At 38.8% G+C, this 18,684-nt stretch overlaps 1 protein-coding gene across 2 annotated transcripts in view; it reads right to left on the reverse strand.

The window, feature by feature from the left end:
* Positions 1-1,833: 1,833 nt before the first annotated feature.
* Positions 1,834-18,684, reverse strand: part of LOC101335705 (glutamate receptor ionotropic, kainate 1) — a 47,560-nt gene continuing 30,709 nt past the window's right edge. For both annotated transcript variants that reach the window (XM_033856011.2, XM_073804430.1), the window contains exons 5-7: positions 17,059-17,112; positions 13,681-13,854; positions 1,834-4,645 (exon numbers count right to left, since the gene is read on the reverse strand). In XM_033856011.2, the coding sequence (XP_033711902.1) occupies positions 4,433-4,645; positions 13,681-13,854; positions 17,059-17,112 (441 nt within the window). In that variant the 3' untranslated portion in view covers positions 1,834-4,432. The remainder of the gene's footprint in view (positions 4,646-13,680; positions 13,855-17,058; positions 17,113-18,684) is intronic.

The raw sequence follows: 18,684 nt of genomic DNA on the forward strand, positions 1-18,684 counted from the left end.
GACCAGCATGTTTGTAAGGCCCCTGAGATTGCAAACAAATCTTTTTGTGGGAATAACAGGTACATGGTTTAAATCAGTTTTAATATAGGGTCTGTAACCCAGGAAATAGTTAAGAACCCCTGATTTAACCTAAAATCTGATTCATTTTGCCGTACCCACCATTTACTGCTCTTCCCAACACCTGTGATTTCAGACTCTCTTCCTCCCAGATGCTCTGATGTGCTTTTTGCTCCTTTACCAGCTATTCCCACTGATTTCCCCACGGCCAGCTTGAACTTACTCTGGGTCCAGAGTAACTCTGGCTACAAACAAGAAGTGTTTCAGCTTCTTCACCCCACATTCAGCTATCATTTCCCGGACTGACCTGAGATGTCGTTTGCCAGGGTTTTCTATTACCTCAGCATGGCTGATTGTTACCTAATGTCTTTGGGTCCCTCCTGAACAGTCGTGTGTGTTTGATGATTGAAAGCTCCCTCCATCCCTGGCATCACTGCATTTGGCTGCTTGTATGCTGCATGACTGTCTCCATTGAACGACTGATTTTCCACTGCCAGGTCCTGTCCTTCTTTTTATAAGCACTGCTACTTCATCTTAGGCTCAATAATAACAGTGATGCTGTCAAATAACAACAGCAAGAATGCACTGCTTACATATGCTAGGCAGTACACTTAAAGTTTTATACGTGTTGCCTCATTTCTTCCTGACCGCCACCTTATATGAGATACATTTTAACAAGGACCTTCCATTTAATGGTAGCTACCCTTTCTTGAGCAATCACTGTAAGCCAGACATTTTGCTAGGCTGTACATATATTAAATGTAATCCTTACAGACATGTGAAGTAGGTATTTTATCCCCAATTTATAGAAGAGGGAACTGAGAAAAAAAAAAAGAGGCTAAATGACTAGGTTTACACAGAGAGCAAACTGATTAAATCTCAGGGTCTACACTCTCAGTTCACAGTTAAATAGGCTGGTCTATTCCTAGGACCCCTGCCTTACTCTCTCACTAGAACCTAGGACCCCAGTGGACAAGTCTAGCCCAGGCCCTTGTTTCTGCCTTATTGAATTGTGTCTGAGTATGATATTCATATACGGGGAGTTTGAGCTATAATACTTGCTCATAGATTGTATATGGTCTTCAGTTCCTTTGCTGTTCACTCATTCACTTATCCATTCATCTACTTGTTTGGCATCTATTTATCGGGTGCTCATTCTACCTTCAGCATTGTGCAAGGACTAGGGAATCGAGACTAGAAAAGCACAGCTTGGAGACAGACATGCAATCAAATACCATGGTCTAACAACAGATGTAATAAAGGAGAGGAGCCTGAATTTGTGAGTCAGGGCCAGCAGACGGGGGCTAGTGCTTGAATTGGGTCATAAAGGATGACCCAGGGGAGGCACTTCAATCAGAGGCAAGAGAATTTGGAAGGAGCATATGACAAGTTCAGGGAGCCACAATAGGTTCAGCAAGTGCTGGGATTAAGGCAGGAGATGAGAGAGATGGCACAGGAGGTCAGGAACCAGATCACTAGGGACCTTGCATATCCTGCTGAAGAGTGTGGGTTCAAATGAAATCTTCAGATGAAGCCTGCTATTCCTCCACTACATAGAATTTTTATATTAGTAGACAGTAGAAACCACATCTTGTAATTTTGGGGAAATATCCCCTAGAGCACCAAGTTAATATTACTTATATAATGGAGTCCCAGTAATTCTTGTTGAATGGGAATTTATAATTTCTTAATATGTATTTGCTTAGCAAATGCCCAGAGAGATAACACTATAACACACCCTATCATGTTTGAAATATTCTTTAAGTCTTTCTCTCTTTCTGGTCAGCCTAAAAACACTGAAAAGTAGGTAGCCTGAGAGATCTGTCTGAAAGGCTTACTGATTCTAAATGATGTGTGGAATTATCAGGGGTTAGTGCACACACAAATACCTCTCTGCTCAGGAAGTTTACCTCCTGTGACGAATTTGATCTTCATCCCGTAAATTCAGTCTTACCTCCTGTGACGAATTTGATCTTCACCCCATAAATTCAATCTGCTGACTTGCTTATTTACATTATTTCTGATTATAGTTTTGGAAATCATTTAGAAAACGATAGTTACTAAAAGAAAGGACCAGGGGAAGTTTTAGGACCAAGTGCTTTATTTCATGTTTCCTAATAAAACCTGTTAGCTTCAAAGTTTTGTTGTATTAGGTACTCACTGAAAGAAATATCTGCATTTTCTCACTTCTGCATGTTTTAGTTTGTCTCAGAATTCCCTCAGTGCCAGTCTTTCAACAGGCTGGGGCATTACTCCTGGTTAACCAGTTTTCCCATTTTCTCTGCAGATGCCTACACCCTGCCAAAGGCAGTATAAGGCATCGTGACTCAGGAGACAAAAGAAAAGATGAACACAAGGTTTCTAATGCACCTCCCCTTCTACCCCCAGCTGTGGAGCCTGAGAATGGGGAATCTGTTTTTTGGAGTAACTGAATGTCAAATGCTTTCAATGTGGTCCCTCATCTTAGAGCTCATTATTTCTTTAAACGTATCTAAAGATCACTTGGTAATTTCACCTTCTTATGCAACTTAAGTACAAGAAAAAAGGTGCTTAGGGTGTTCCAGAGTGTTTGATCCCAAGCTTTCATGTTGTCTCATGCCTCTCCTTGCACTGGTATGAGATAAAAGGAATCCAGCTGTTTTCTTGTTAAAGATCAAGGTGATCAGGATGGTGATTCAGGACATAACTATGATCGCTGCAGGGAGAGGAGAGGCTGTGTGATGTTTTCCTATTAGGCACAGTATGTCAGATGTATGTAGTTGTCTGAACGGGTCATTTTATGCCTATTTGTGATTTCTCTGTTGTTGTTTCTATTGCCAGTTTTAAATTCCTGGCATCATCCTCAGTAGAACTGAACAAGAGCTGTTATGAGTGGTGCATTCCAATGGTAAGAGAATAGCTAATGTTTCAGATTCTTACTATGTTGCTGCACTGCTCTTCACAAGTATTAACTTTACTCTTTATCCTCACAATAATGCTGTGAGATAGAAGATTTTATTCCTATTTTACAGGTGAGAAAACTGAGACACAAGGAGTTTTAGTAACTTATCCAGGTTACATTGCTCATAAGTGTTGGTGGAGCTGGAATTTAAACCCAAATAACAATGCCAGGAATAGGATGAGGTAAGAGAGGGACCCAGGGCACATAATTTAAGGAAGCACTCTCTCTCAGTCTTTTGGAAATGCAGGGTTCAAGCTTGAGAATAAGTGCCTCCTTAAATTGTGTGCCCAAGGCACTTCTTTGCTGTTAGCCATACTTCAGTCCCAGCCTTGTAAATAACCTTGGTTTGGAGCCTGGGTAGTATTAACCTTCATACTGCCTGTCTCTCTGGTCCTGACCCTTACGGATCAGAGCCAGCCTTCAATGAGGAAGTAGATTGAAGAGCCTGAAGAGGGGTCTGTAGGTGCTGAAGAGACTAGCAGAGATAAAGACCTAAGTAGGTAACTTTCTTTAGATTTCTCCCTTGCTCTTGGTTGGGCATTCTTCTCTTGCACTATGTTCCCTGCCACTCTTCTCTTTTATGGCTTTGTCTCACCCCATCCTACTTCAGTACAGAAAGGAATAAAGATACTCTTCACTTGAGAGGTAAATCTCTGCATCCCATAGAGAAAACATTAGAACAGCATCACAGCGTATGGTGTATCCTCAGTCAGGCCCGGCTGCCCTCAAGTACCTTATTTCATCTTGTCAAGTCCAGACACACTCTGAAATGTGTGTTGGGGTCAAAGATAATCCAAGAATACATGTCTATAAGGCATCTCAGGATCTTAGAACAGGGTCTGGTGAAGGGATGTCAAGTAGCCTTAGAGGAAAGGAATGGGTGCCCAAGATTTCAGGGCTATTGCCCTGAAATAGCAGTGAGAATTCTTTTCTTTCCCAAACACTGTACTCTTGAAAATCCTTTAGTACATGTGGTAGGTTTTGAAAGGTACCAGACTTTTCCAGTTAGCTGACAAATGGAGAAATAATCAGTATATCGTTAGAACAAAGAGGTCCTTCTGTTCAGTCCTGTAGAACCCAAGACTTAGGAAACCACTGGGACTAGAGGCACTAGAGGCTGACAACATGGGAATTATCTCTGGTACTCTTCAGAGATGGACCAACCTACCCCTTGACTCAACAGGCCATAGAATAAGCACCTGCGAGCTATTTTTGAACATGTGTGGAGGGCCAGCAGAAGCTGGGGTTATAGTTGAAATGAAGGGTGGTGAATGTTATGATCTGGTAGCTTTTTAAAGCTTCTCAGCATCACACTGGAAAGTTCCTGACAGTTCTTCTAGACAAACTTTTAACAGTGAATTCCCAGCAGACTGGTTGATGATGCCTTCTCATCTCTTATAGACATAATGCCAACAGAGCCAAATGGGAAGGACCTCACCACTTGGACAAGTCCAGAAGCACTAAGCCAAAGGAAGAACTTAACTGTGAACAAGCATCACTTGCCTCTTTGATCAGGTTCATAAATCTGGGTCCAAGGCGCCATGGCTTGTGTCGATGGCACTGTAGGGAGCTGACAGTCAGCTGGGAAGCCCGGTGGGAGGCAATGGCCACAATGTACACAGCATCATACATCAGAGCTGCTTCAGTCTGTGGAGGAAGACACACACCACATCTTCAATTTCATCTTTGCTTAGCTTCCTTTACCTGAGTAATCACTCTGCCTGCTTCCTTATCTTCTATTTTTCTGAACTCAGCAGCCATTTATTCTCCAGCTGAACACCTGTCATTCTCCAATACTTATTTTTCTCTAAAATAATATCTCAAATGCCAGAAAAAATTGTAGTCATGGCTCTGCTCTGTTTTAAGTTCTTAAAAAGAAAAAAAGAAACGGAACTTTGATCAGCCACAAAAGACTTGACTCAGGGAACAAATATTTTTGGAATGTCTTATGGTAAGCCCAGTGTTAAGATCAACTACATTGAGTTAGAGGTTCAATATTGGATTCTGTTTCTCAGTATTTACCTATCTATCAGTCTATTTACTTGTTTATATTTGGTAGAAAGAAAGTATTGTGAGTAAAATTAACATGTGATTTTCAGATAAGGATACTCATGTTAGGACACTTCCATTTACCAGAGTCAAGAAGGTTGTAGTCATAGAGTGAAATTCAATGGCAGATTTGAAGAGACCTTCTGAAGAACAGACATGTGGAACTTCCTCAGAAAATATGTACTCTTGTTAGCACTTACTTTCCTGGTAGAGATTATAAGTAGTCATTCCTTTGGGGAGCTGGACATATTCTTCAACTCCTCATGAAATTTCTCTCATTTGCAAAATTTCACATAATGCTCTCAGCATTTTATAAAATATACTGCCCTGTGGTTTTCTTTAAGGATAAAATCTTATAATACCTTCATATTTTACTTGAGGATTTTCATAGCAACTTCAAATATATTAGCTCATTTGAAATTCTCAACAACCCCACAAAATAAGCAGAATAGATGGATTAAACTATTTATTATGTAGGAAATTGACCTCCAGACAGTATATTGATTTGTGTAAGGTCATACATATAGCCAGTAATTGGGTAGTTAAACCAAGAATCTAGGTCTTATAATGAAGACTATCATGCAGTTTTCCAAAATCAGTTGAGTTATTCAACATATATTTATTCATCATTTATTGAACATGTCTTGATGGAGGTAGAAAGAGAAAATAAGGGGAACTACATCTTGCATTCTATTAATCTTTGAGTCCAGAGAATATCTCTACTTTGAATACTTATTATCCTGTGCAATCTCTATCACTGCATTTTCCATATACTATACTTATAGTTATTGTTTTTACATCTCTTTCTTGATAAAAGTGCTCAACTTCATTTTTTAGTGGCTAGCACAGTTCTTGGCACATAAAAGTTGTTTAATAAATGTTTGCTGAAGGAATTAATATTATTTCATGCTTAAAATAAAATACACTTTTGTGAAAACTGTATAATCCCAAGGTTTTATGATGTATTTCTAAGATTAATTGCTTCACTCATACTTAATATGAGTGATATATAGAAGTTGTGATGGTGATAATTGTTAAAGCTTAAAAATATTCTGGTCATGTCAGTTCAAGACTGATATAATCCATTTTATAGATCAGAAAGGGAAATTAAGTGACTAGTCTAAGGCTAATCTATTGACAGAATGAGACTGTTAAAAATGTAATCTATCATGGTAGCTGGCATTTAGTGAGCACTCATATGTCAGGTGCTATTTCAAATATTTTGAAAACATTTAATCTTCACCATGACTTCTACTCCTTTATGGATGAAGAATTGACAAGGTTAAATGTTGCCCCCAAACTAGTGGTGGGAAAGCCAAGATTCAAATGCAGGAAGTTAGTGTTAGAGTTTATGTTCTCAACCACAAAGCTGAACTGCTTCTAAACCAACTATTTGTCTGATGATTTAATGATTATAATAATAAGTCAACAGTGGTCAATATCCATTGATGATTAACTACATGCCAGGCACTATAAGCATTTTACAAGTTGTCTCCTTTAATTACTGAAGTTAAACCTTTGATGTAGGTATTGTCCCCATTTTACAGACAGAGAAATTGAGGCTTGGAGATATAGGAAACAACTTTAATAACTTGCCTAAAGTTATGTAGCCAGTAAAGCAAGGAATGAAGATTCCATCTCAGGATGAAAGTTTAGATTTCAGAGCTCATGCTCTTAACCACTAAGCTATGGGGACCTGGACCTTTTTAGCAGTGCAATATGCCTTTTTGAAACACTTTTGTATATATATTCAATAACTGGCTGATTGATTTGATAGAGAAGTGTGAGGAGAGGAATTCCAATGATCTTAACTTTTTCATAAACTTAACGTAGAGACTAGGATTTTAACTTTCTTTGTCAAGGTTGTCTCTACACTGGGCCAGGTAATAACAAGGTTCAAAACTATAGGCCTGACCAGTGCTTTCCAAATTCAAGGAAAAAAAAACATTTATTCTTAAACTATGCTTCCCCTTGTCATAAAGTGTTTTCTTAAATTGAGGAGATATTTAAGTATTTTATAGCACAAATGAACTACCACTGAATTTCCTCCTCTTTTCAGTTTTATGCTGGAGGCCTGCTTACAGCAACTCTCAAGCCTTTTTATGTAAATGTAAAAAAAAAAACTGGCTTGTGTTTCAAATATGTTTGTGTTCACATTTTATTTGCATCTAAAGCCTGGAAGAGACCACAGTGCTCAACGCCTGTAAGAGAACCTTTTTGCAACAACGTGTATCATGAAACAGGCATATTGAAAGTGAGCTTCTTGCCAATGCATAATGTTTTGGTTATTACAATGATGTGCAATAAAGGATTAACTCAGAGGGCTCAGGATGTTCAATCTCTGCACATTCCGAAGAAAGGATTGACCTTTGACTGGCTTCTGGGAGATTACCTCCTTAAAATATCCTGCCTGATCAGAGTATCGTTGTATCCCTGGGGTCTTGGGTAATGCAAATAGTTTATGCTAACGGTGTGATTTATGGTGAATGCCTGTTTTTGTTCACTTGGGGCTCTGGACCATGCCATATCAGTTTGACCTCTGGAGTGGCTGGAGACCAACTAAAGTCAGCTGTGTAGGTGCTCTATGCCTATGTGACTGACCCTCCTCCCCCCACATAAAATCCCTGGACACCAAGGCTCAGATGAGCTTCCCTGTTGGCAACACTTCATAATGTTGTCACACATCTTTGCTGTGAGAATAAAGCACTGTCAATGCAACTGTTGTGGGAGAGGACCACTAGAAGCTCATGCATGGTTTCTTCTGGACTTGGTCCTTTGTGACTTTTTCCTTTGCTGATTTTAATTTGTATCCTTTTACTGTAATAAACTGTAACTGTGAGTATAACATCTCTTCTGATTTCTGTGAGTCCTAGCAAATCATCAAATCTGAATGTGGCCTTGGAGACCCCAATACAAAACAATGAGATGCTACGTCACCTTAAGGATGAGGACTAAAAACATGATATGGCCCTATGGAGTCTTCACATTTTTCTGCCTGTCTGGTATGTAACTGTTGTTGGAGAAAGCTAGAGGAGATAGGGAGACCTAGTCTTTGGAAAGCAAATGAGCAAAAAGTATAGATTTCCCATTTTCTTTCCAAATTTAGAAACGTTCTCACTAACCTGATATGGATAGACAAGTCAGTTCTCTAGGAGGGAAATACTTTAAAATAATACCTCATCCCCCTCATTTCCTTTCTTTCATGGTGTTAACATTTTCCTCTATTACAATGCAAATATCTCACCCACAGCATAGAGCTAACAGAAATTTGCCTCAGTATGAATTAGCTGGTTTCCCTCTTTTCTGAGACATGCCTCTTGAACTGATGAGGATTCTGATAAGGGTGGGAGGACTAGTGTTTTGCCTACATGAGCCCTGCTAGGTAGCAAAAGCTGGTGGGTGTGGATGCTTCTGAGGGAATGAAAGTGCTAGGAGAGGTGGTGAGCACGCAGAAAGTAGGGGAGAGCAACTCAAGAGAGAGTTGGGGTTTAGAAACACATTGTAGAAGGTAGCAAAGATATCACCATGTACTCACAGTCTAGAAATTCAGTAATTAGGACTGCAGTTCTGACATGTCCAGTGAGGACTGACCCAGAAGTTGGCATATTGTGAGCCTCAATGAGTATTTACCAGCTTTTGAGAAAGACAGGAATAGAGGAAAGAGAACTATATGTGGAGTTGGAAAACAGGCCTGAGTGATGCTACTGGTCATACAAGGTCACATATGTCCCAGGGAATAAGCCACCTTTGGCTATATGTGCAAACTGAGGAATGTGTCTCTTGTAAATAAATGGATTCTGGCTTCAATAAGACAGAATAATAATTCTGCCTCTGTATTTCAGAATGTCTTTTGTTCTTCTTTGATTGACTACAAATTGGCAGAACAGCAGGTATCATCAAGTAAATTCAATTCTATGTCCTAAAGGCTTTATATATGTTATCTGATATCTGTAAAGTATTATGATAGAGATTTACAGATGAGCTAGGAGGTTCAGAAAGACTAAATAATTTAGGTTATTTAGTTATTCAGGGATATAGCAAAGACTAAAAACTAGGTTTTCCTTATCTGGAAAGATCTTGCTTTTTCTACTGAATCTCACTGCCTATTGTCTTTCATCACAAGGGTAACAGTGGACACTCAGAGTGGACACTAAAGTTGGACACTCAAAGTGGTCTTCTCTGTGGATCATTATAGGAAAGACTTAGATGTAAGATAAGGGTACTGACTTAACTACTCATCGTGAGTGCATTTGAAGAACTGGGAAGGCAGATGACATCGATGTTTTGCTGTTCCCATGACTGCAGTATTGAATCATACACAATTTTAGGTTCAAAATCAGAGAAGACTCCATCTGAGAATGGGCCACTCAATTACTCTAGTCTATCCTCAAAAGCCAATAGATCAAATTAGCCCAAATGCTGAGAGAAATTTAAACATAGAGAAAAGGAATGAAGTAGATTTTACAAAATCACTCTAAACTTCAAGAAAGTTAATTAACATTTTGGTTGATAAAACACTTTTTAATATCTCAAGATGTTTTCAAATAATGAGTTTCACTATTTTTGAACTCTATTGACTCGGTAACAGTCTTCTTAACTCAATTTTAACCCTGTTTTTGGTTTTTTTTTTTTTTGCGGTACGCAGGCCTCTCACTGTTGTGGCCTCTCCCGTTGCGGAGTACAGGCTCTGGATGCGCAGGCTCAACGGCCATGGCTCACGGGCCTAGCCGCTCCGCTGCATGTGGGATCTTCCCAGACTGGGGCACGAACCCTTGTCCCCTGTATCGGCAGGTGGACTCTCAACCACTGAGCCACCAGGGAAGCCCGTACCCTGTCTTTTAAAGTCAATATTTTTTCTCTAATTAAATTTATGTTTCTTAAATCTGAAGTCAAAATTTTGGGGCTTAGACATGGCCTACTTCTTCTTATTTTCAGATTTGGATGTGTTTTGACATAATACTATTCTTTGAGGATATTTTTAGTGTATGACATTCTAAGAAATTCTTAATAGTTAAAACTTTGAAGAGGAAAATAGATAAGCAGGTGGAAAGTAAAAATACATAAGTTAGAAAAATTCCTATATTATATATTCGTATGTGCATCTGTGTATGTATGCGGCACACAGAAAAATATGACTATAAAGGGCTACAGGGAAATTCACTTTGGAGAATGGTGGGATAATGCGTGTGATTTAGGAGAAAGAAATTCCATTATAGTAGGGTATTACTTAAATATTAATGGTGGTTAGTCTATGGCTAATTTTTCAAATAATATTATTACTTTAGAATAATCTATTTACTAATCATGTCCATTTCTCATTTATAGACGCTCTCTTTGAACTTTTGCAGTATTATTTCTGGCCTACATGAATATTTTTCATTTAATATCTTGAGTCTTAGTAGACCTCAATTCATATTTATTTAGCACATTAATTCCTGTATTAAATACATATTTATTGAAGATCTGCTCTGTGCCAGCCCTTTCCTAGTGCTGGGAATAGAGCAGAACATGAAAAGACAAAATCTCCAGCTTCATGGAGTTTATGTTGTTATAGGGGATGACAACGAACAAATATAAATATACGTATTGTCATAAGGGCTACAGAGAAAGGTAAAGCAGGTTAGGGGAGGGGGAATAACAGGAAGGGGACTACTATATTAGGTAGCAGGTTCATAGAAGGGCTCTCCGGTGAGGTAGCATTTGAGCAAACCTGAAGAAGGGAAGGTTCTAGGCGATGGAAGCAGCAAATCCTGGAGGTGCAAAAATGAATGGAATGCTGGACCTGAGATATATAGGCCCAGTGGAATTGAAAGCAAAGGACTTTTTAATTTTAAGGTAGAGAAGAAAGAGTTTGAGTACAGAGGCAATTTGAGAACAAAGACCTGTTAGCGCTGGGCCCGGGCTTGGGGACTTGAGGTGTGCTCTCTTGACTCAATGATCAGTCCGTTGGATGCCCTTATACTTGTCCTTTAACCTTTCTGTGACTCTGTTTCTATATCCCCAAATTAGCCACCTTTACTAGAAGCCAAAAGGAAACAGTGAACTGCAAAATGGACTCTTTGGATAAATAAAGGTCAACACTATGCTTCACAGGATCAATTTCAAGGCTCTATCTTGAAATGACGATGGGATCCGACTACTAGTGGGCAGCTGAGTGCTACCACTGTTTTCGACTAATAATGTCATGCCCTAATATAGCTACTGTACCCAATTTTAGAGCAACCTGGTGAGCCACCGTCTTCTGTCCTAATAAATCCCCATTTCCTTTTTATAGTTTATTATAATAACAATAACAGCAATAATAACAGAGACCCCTCTGGTTAGATGAAAAGACAATGAGAAACTCTAGACTGAATGGGATCTCTCATCCACTGGGAACTTGGCTCTGCCATGCTTCGTGTCCACAGGACCGCTGGGCCTGATTGGGTGAGAATGGAATGGCTCTATCTCCCTCATTCAGTGGTTTGCCTCATCTCAGTCAATATGTACAAACTGTTGTGTCAGCTCAGTATAACTGAAGGGAACAGGCACTTCTTTGCTACATTAAGCCATACTTGTGATGAATATTTGATGTTTGTTGCGAATCCACAATCTGTGTTAATATAGCTCCAAACTATAACTCTTTTAGACGTACATACCAAGCATAGGTAAAAACCTCATCCTGTGATAGAGATCTTGTTTGGGAGGTGGGGTTGGGGTATGGGCAGAAGATTTTGAATCATATTTGAACACACTGGAATTATAAATCCAGCAGGAAACCCCCCCCCCAAAATTAGCACCTCTTTCTCTCTCGCTCACTCGCTCCCTCTCCCTCCTTTTCTCTCTCTTTCTTTAGCTTTTCTTCTTCCTTTTCAGAAGTCTACTATTTCCCTGGGTATTCTCTACTTACTCTTATTCAAAGCAATGTTTCAAATCATCTTAAGACTCATTTGTACCAAAATGCTTTCTATCATTATCTTTCAGATCTCTTTGTGTATTTTGAGTTATTTCAGGTTTAAAAAAACAGAGACCTTGAACATGGGATCTTCCAGAACCACTTCATTTATTCATTTATTCTTTTTTGTCATTTGTACCTCATTTAAAGAAGGTAGAAAAAGAAGAGAAATCTCAAGTTTATTTCTATGTGCGATGATACCTTTCAGTTACCAGTAAATTGCATCTTAAAAGCAATAGTGTTTCTCCTGATGATGGGAACAGAGAATGAAATACTATGTCAATTTGAAATGCTATTACCTGCCCACATTCCCAATATCTTTTCCTTTGGATGACACTGTTCCAGCACAGAAATCTTTTTTTTTTTTTCCTGCAATTTTCTTCCATCACACAGGGAGCTTCATTAGAGAAGTGCATTTGACAACAAGAGACAAATGATGTTAGTGAGAAGCTCTCTGACGAGGCAGTTTGCAATTTATCTGTTCAGCAGAGTACCTGTCTCTCCTTAGGAGGCAGGCTTGGCATCTGCTTCGAGAGCGACATATGGCTGGTATAAAGCACTGTCAGTGTCTGCAGAGGTGTACCTCCATGTACCCAGGACGGGAAGAATGTGAACACACCAACTTTATGGAAATCCAGATTTTTCCACATGCACTTCTGCTTGCTGAGATGTAGCAGAAGTGAGGAAGGCAAGCTGGTTCTGCAGAACCTTTATAGGCAGCTTGCTCCTCTCTTTCCCTCCCTCCTTCCCAAGGTCACTTTCCCAGGGGCAACCCTCTCCCCACTTACCCTTGCTTTTGTTTATGCTTTGTCTCCATTTGGCTGATAGTGGTGGCTACACCTGTTAACTTTTTTATCTGAGGCCATTACTCTCAGGAAGCTGAAAATAGCAGTTTTTGATAGTAGCCATGCACAGGCTTTCAAAATAGTAGTCCCTATATATGAACCTTCAAGTTGTGAACTTTCAAAGATTCAAATGTGTGTTTCATCAACTTCAGGCATGAGTGAAATTGCAGTTTTCCCTCCGTCTCCTATTGCTGATGATCTGTCAGCTCTACCATCTCCCACCTCCTCTCCCATCTCCAGTCAGTAACTCTTCTTGCCTGTTCACTCGATGCCAGCCTCTGTATGCCAGCTGTTGGACTGTACTACTGTACTTTTCAAGGTACTGTACTGTAAGATTAAAAATGTTTCCTTTATTTTTTGTGTTTGTTTGTTTTCTATGTATTATTTCTGTGAAAAGTATTATAAATCTATTATAGTACAGTATTATATAGCCTATTGTGTTAGCTGGGTACCAAGGCAAACTTTGTTGGACTTACGAACAAATTGGACTTACGAACGTGCTCTTGGAAGGGAACTCGTTCAGATGTAGGGAACTTACTGTACATAAAATGTTTCCTCCTCTTCTCATACAAGTCAAGGCACAGGTTATAACACTTTTCCTCTCACTATGAAAAGCATATGAGATTCTTTTTTTTGCTCCGGACGCGCAGGCTCAGCGGTCATGGCTCACGGGCACAGCCGCTCCGCGGCATGTGGGATCTTCCCGGACTGGGGCACGAACCCGTGTCCCCTGCATCGGCAGGTGGACTCTCAACCACTGCACCACCAGGGAAGCCCAAGCATATGAGATTCTTAACCTAACCTCTAAGGAAATCAAACATCATCTCAAATGATTTTATTTTAAAACTACTTACTGTCATCATGCCATCCAAAAGGCCAGTCCCAGGTCTGGGTGGGGCCTGCAGTCTCTCCATGGACCACTTCTCAATGATGGATGACACGTGAGGATTGTCAACATTAAGCAGCCGAAACCCGGTCATATTTACACCACTGTACCTATAGAGTTCCAGATCTAAAGCAAATAAGTCCTGCACAGTATTAAAAATGATAAAAGTAGAAAGAGTTAACATTTTCTGTGCTCTTTAGGCAAAAGAGAACTAATGATTGTAGAAGCAACAAATGATTAAAACAAGAATGGCAGCCATCATCACACTGGTTCTATAAAAGAACATTTCCTCTTGTTTTTCACTTGCATGCTGCCTGACAAACTCTAAGTAATTAGTTTTCATTTTCATCCTTTTTTCTTTTTTTTTTTTTTTTGCAATACCGTTAAAGTTGGTATAAACCAAGAACAAGAATTTAGCTGCCAATAATTAGTATGCCCTTGGGAACAGGATGTGACATTCTGAGAAGCTAGAGAATTCTGTTCCTAGGATATAGTCTTTGGGGAATTGAAAGGGATCTTTGTGTCCATTTGATTCACTGCTTTTATTTTCTAGATGAGGAAACTGTGGTTCTGAGTTGTGATGTGACTGGTCTGAGAATGATTCACTTGTCAGTGGTAGTACCACCCTTCTCCCTCAAAACTTGCTGCCCCAGGCTGCCTTGAATCTTGCAAAGGAGGTGAAGTTTGGAACTTGCATATACATTTGATGGAAAGATAACTCTCAGCAAAAAAGAAAAAAGAAAAAAAAAACATTCCCTTGCTCACTGAAAATAACCTATGTCCCATATAATGAGAGCATAAAGAATGCCTGGGGCAAATAAGTCCTGAGCAATATTAAAAATGATAAAAGTAGAAAGAGTTAGCATTTTCACAAGCTTAGAATAAGAACCAAAGTGTTCTCTTCAGAGAATAAACTGGAGCCTATGGTTGTGTTGATGTATCTTAACAGTAGTATTTGTTCCCTTTTAGATAATGATGCAGGGAAAAAACTTGAACCCACTCTAGTATTTTCCATTACAGGTGAAGCTGAGTGTAAACCAGAAGTTTATGTTGACTCATATTTAAAATAGACTTAAGTGATTATTTCAACTTTTTCCTGTAAAGAAATGTTAGACACTAAAACATATCATTAAAATATCTCACATTTATGAATAAACCAAACTTTCAAAATAGCATTTAACAGTTAATAAAAGAGAAAAACTTCCATAAAAGTTACTTACCAATGTAACTGCTTTATGAAAGAACAATACAAAACAGTACATTATTTCTGATGATAGTGGTTACTAAAGAGAAGTAGCTTCAGAAACACTCCATGATTTATATGTGCAGAAGATGCATATAGATTTATTATTTTGAATAACTCTTTTCTACATCACTAGTTCTTCCCAAGATAACTTTGGATTAGACTGTAGAACTATAAGAATGCACCTCTGAACTCGCTCATGTAAGAAAAAGTATACTGCCTTTTAAATTGTTATATTTATTTCCCTTGCATTAACTAATTTTTTCTTTAAGTTTCATTAATACTCATGAGCAAGAGTGGTAGGAATATAAAAGCAAAGCATGGCAGAATGCAGATAAAACCAAAGGAAATTGCTTAAAGAAGCAAATTTAAAGAATAAGACCCAAGGAAGAATGATTCCTTTAGCACACTCAATGAATAGAAGGTAAGTTACTCAAGATACAGGGGGTTCAGACAGAAACTTCCAGGATGCATATTGAATCCCTTATTAATTCAACAGTACAAAAATACAATGTGCTAAAATGGATACATTAAGCATGTGCAAAATTAGCTTGGTTTCCAAATTGTTTCTATGCAATATACAATATGGAAAATTTGAGGCCCAATTTTCAACATCCCCTTGTTAGTGGAGGTTGAGGAAAGAAAGAGTGTGAGGGCAACTGGTTTGTCCTTCCATTGAAGACCAACCTTCTTAGGTTTCTTTGTTTATATTTTTCTCAAACTTCAATGAAGCTAACTCAACTGGTGTGTACACCTGGGAAGGATAGGAAGTTCTAAGGCAGATGGCAATCTCACCTTGAGTAAGACCTATGTGTTCATGGTGATGGGGAAAGGACCATATTTGTGATCAGAGTAAGATACTTTCCAGTTCTCAGGGTCTCCCTCAACTGTTCTGACAGAGGACCTGATCAGGATGTCAATGAAGGAGGGAAGACCACGGAAACTTTAGTTCAGGAATTTCTGCCCTGCATCCCACTCCCTAGCTCCAAGCTCAGGAGCAGTGATAATTTTGACAACTGCCCCAAAGCATTTGTCTCATGGCATCCTCTGCAACCCTTCATGCTCTTAGAAATACTTGAGTTAGGAGTTGAATTTACTACTTCTAGAAGTATGTGTATGGTAGCTGCCTGATCCTTGTTCCAAATTCTTTGATTTCCCTAATGTACTAGCCTGCCTTGCCAGTTTTATTTGGTAAAATGATACTCTTACTGAATCTCCCAAAATCTGGGTAGATTTTAGTCGACACACTTTTATAGGTTAGAAACGGAGGTTGGCTCTGTATTTTCTTCTCACGTAAAAGAGTGGAGTGTATGTGTTGGGAGAGGTGTGTTGTGTGTGTGTGTGTGTGTGTGTGTGTGTGTGTGTGTGGCGAGAACTATCACATCATTTTGATTTGTTAACTGCCTGAATCATTCTCCTTGATCTGATAATCTGTCAAAATTTAAAGTTGTATAGTTTCTTTTGAATTTCTCCAGCTTAGAGCCATGATTTTTCTTATGATGAAAAATGTTCAACGTGGAAAGCATCTCCCAAGCTCTTTATCTTGACGGTCTTCAAAACACCTGACAGGTGAACCTTGGCTAATCCAGCTATCCACTGGACACAGGTGGGGAAATCACGTCAGATCAAAGAATGCCAAGATACACTTCAGTGTGCCCTCTAATGTATATAGAAAATGTAGATGATTCTTCTTTATTAATAGTTTGTACTTTGGCAGTTTCTATTTAATGAAAGCTTGATTTGAATTCCTTTCTGGGTGCACTTGCATTGATGCTAGTTAAGAAAGGAAAAAGAAAGAAAGAAAGAAAGAAAGAAAGAAAGAAAGAAAGAAAGAAAGAAAGAAAAAGGGAAGGAAAGAAAGAAGGAAGGAAGGAAGGAAATGAAGAAAGAAAGAAACAAAGAAAGAAAGGGAAAGAAAGAATGAAAGAAAGAAAGAAAGGAAGGAAGACACCTGCTGTTCAGCATTTCTGGATTTAGAGGGTTCTTAGGAAAGTAAAACAAATCTCCATGACAATAACTTGCCTTGACACTGGTGGGGCTGACTTAAAAATAACTGAAGATTTTTTTTATAGTGTGGAATACATTTCCACCAGATATGCTTACCAGGGTTGTGAAAAAGTAATGATAGTACTCAGTCATCATGCCCATGAACAGGATCTGCAAAAGAGAAATAAGAGAAGAATCAGAAACAGAATTATAATAAGAAATAGATAATTAGTAGGTTGACTGCAATAGCTTGGAGGCATAGAATAGGAAGGGGCTTTGGAAATCCATAGACCAAGTAGATCAGAAACCTGAGACAAACCAATTATTGATGTGGAGCTAGGATCCAGGCCACTGACCTCCATCCAATGCACTTTCAGTATGCTATGTTTGACCTTCATGGAAGTAATTGATCTGACGATCAAATTTAAAAATAGTTTATGCTCAACAAATTTTATATCTGGAGTTGTCCATAATGGCAGAGAGTTTTGCCTTTCCTACTCCCTGGGTTTCTGAGTAATCCTATGCTTAGATATATATTTTATTGATCTCCTTAGCTTTAGTACTTATCATAATGCCTCAGAGTAAAACTCATTAAATGTTAAATTGGCAATACTGATATGTAGATATATTTGAATGAGGATTTATAAATATGTATATCTCGGAAACCCTTCTCTCTACCCCTTTTCCATCTTATCCCATAGAGTGAGTAGGGGAAGAGAGGATTGTTTATAGATAGAAGGATGGGGACTATTTTTATACCAAGTCTCGCTGCCTCTTAATTCTGAGTCTGTTACCTAATTGGGACCCTGACAGTTCCAAACATCCTGTGTATATTGTCTTTATTTGGTGGGGAGGGGCAAGAAGGAGGTAGACAGAAAGGACAGGGGTTCTAGGTAGAGATAGTTTCTTAAAACTGTGATCTTACTTTTGGATTCCTGAAAATGGTGTCCACTGAGAAGAAACAGTTGCAAATGCTTTGGAGATAAGATATTGTCATCAATCTTTTAAATCAAGAGTATCACCTTCCTTGGTGCAGGTCACAAAGGACTGTTTAAGTGCTGTATTTTTGGTATTTGCATAGAAATGAATGCAGAAGACTCAGAAATGAAACTTTCAAGACAGTTCCCCCACAACTCTGATATATTCTGGATGCAAATGAAAATCCCCTCTGGAGGTTTTAAAATCAGATATTCTTAGGCTCCATCCCAGAGACATCCAGAATTAGAATTTCTGAGAGTGGAGCTTCTGTATTTCACAGCAGTGGCTGATAATCACTGCTTTATGGAAAACATGTCCATTTGCATTAAGGAACAAGGACTTTCATAACTTCAGTTGAAAAGATGGATTGAAAAGATTCTTCAGAAAAGCAACACAAGTTATTGAAGTTCTTATAAGGTGTCTAAGATATGTAAACTAGAATGATTTTACATGAAAGGGGATAAAAAATGGAGAGGGTATTTGGAGATGGCATGTAACATACATGAGCACAGATCTGACACTTCTTATGCCCTCTCTGCTAACATGGAAACCAGAGGAATATTTGGTGAAATTGTAATGTCATGAAGGCAAGAAAAATGACAGGAAACTCTCTCTATGAATCATAAGCCCACAGTATGTAAGTCATTCCTATGGTGATAACAAGACCAGGTGCACAAAAGGATTTTTAAAAGGGTAGGATTGCTTTAGGGCCATCAATAACATTGAAAATCATGCATGGTGAGCTCTTATTAGCTGGTCTCTTAT

Source organism: Tursiops truncatus, chromosome 4, assembly GCF_011762595.2.
Source record: "Tursiops truncatus isolate mTurTru1 chromosome 4, mTurTru1.mat.Y, whole genome shotgun sequence".
Taxonomy (NCBI): domain Eukaryota; kingdom Metazoa; phylum Chordata; class Mammalia; order Artiodactyla; family Delphinidae; genus Tursiops; species Tursiops truncatus.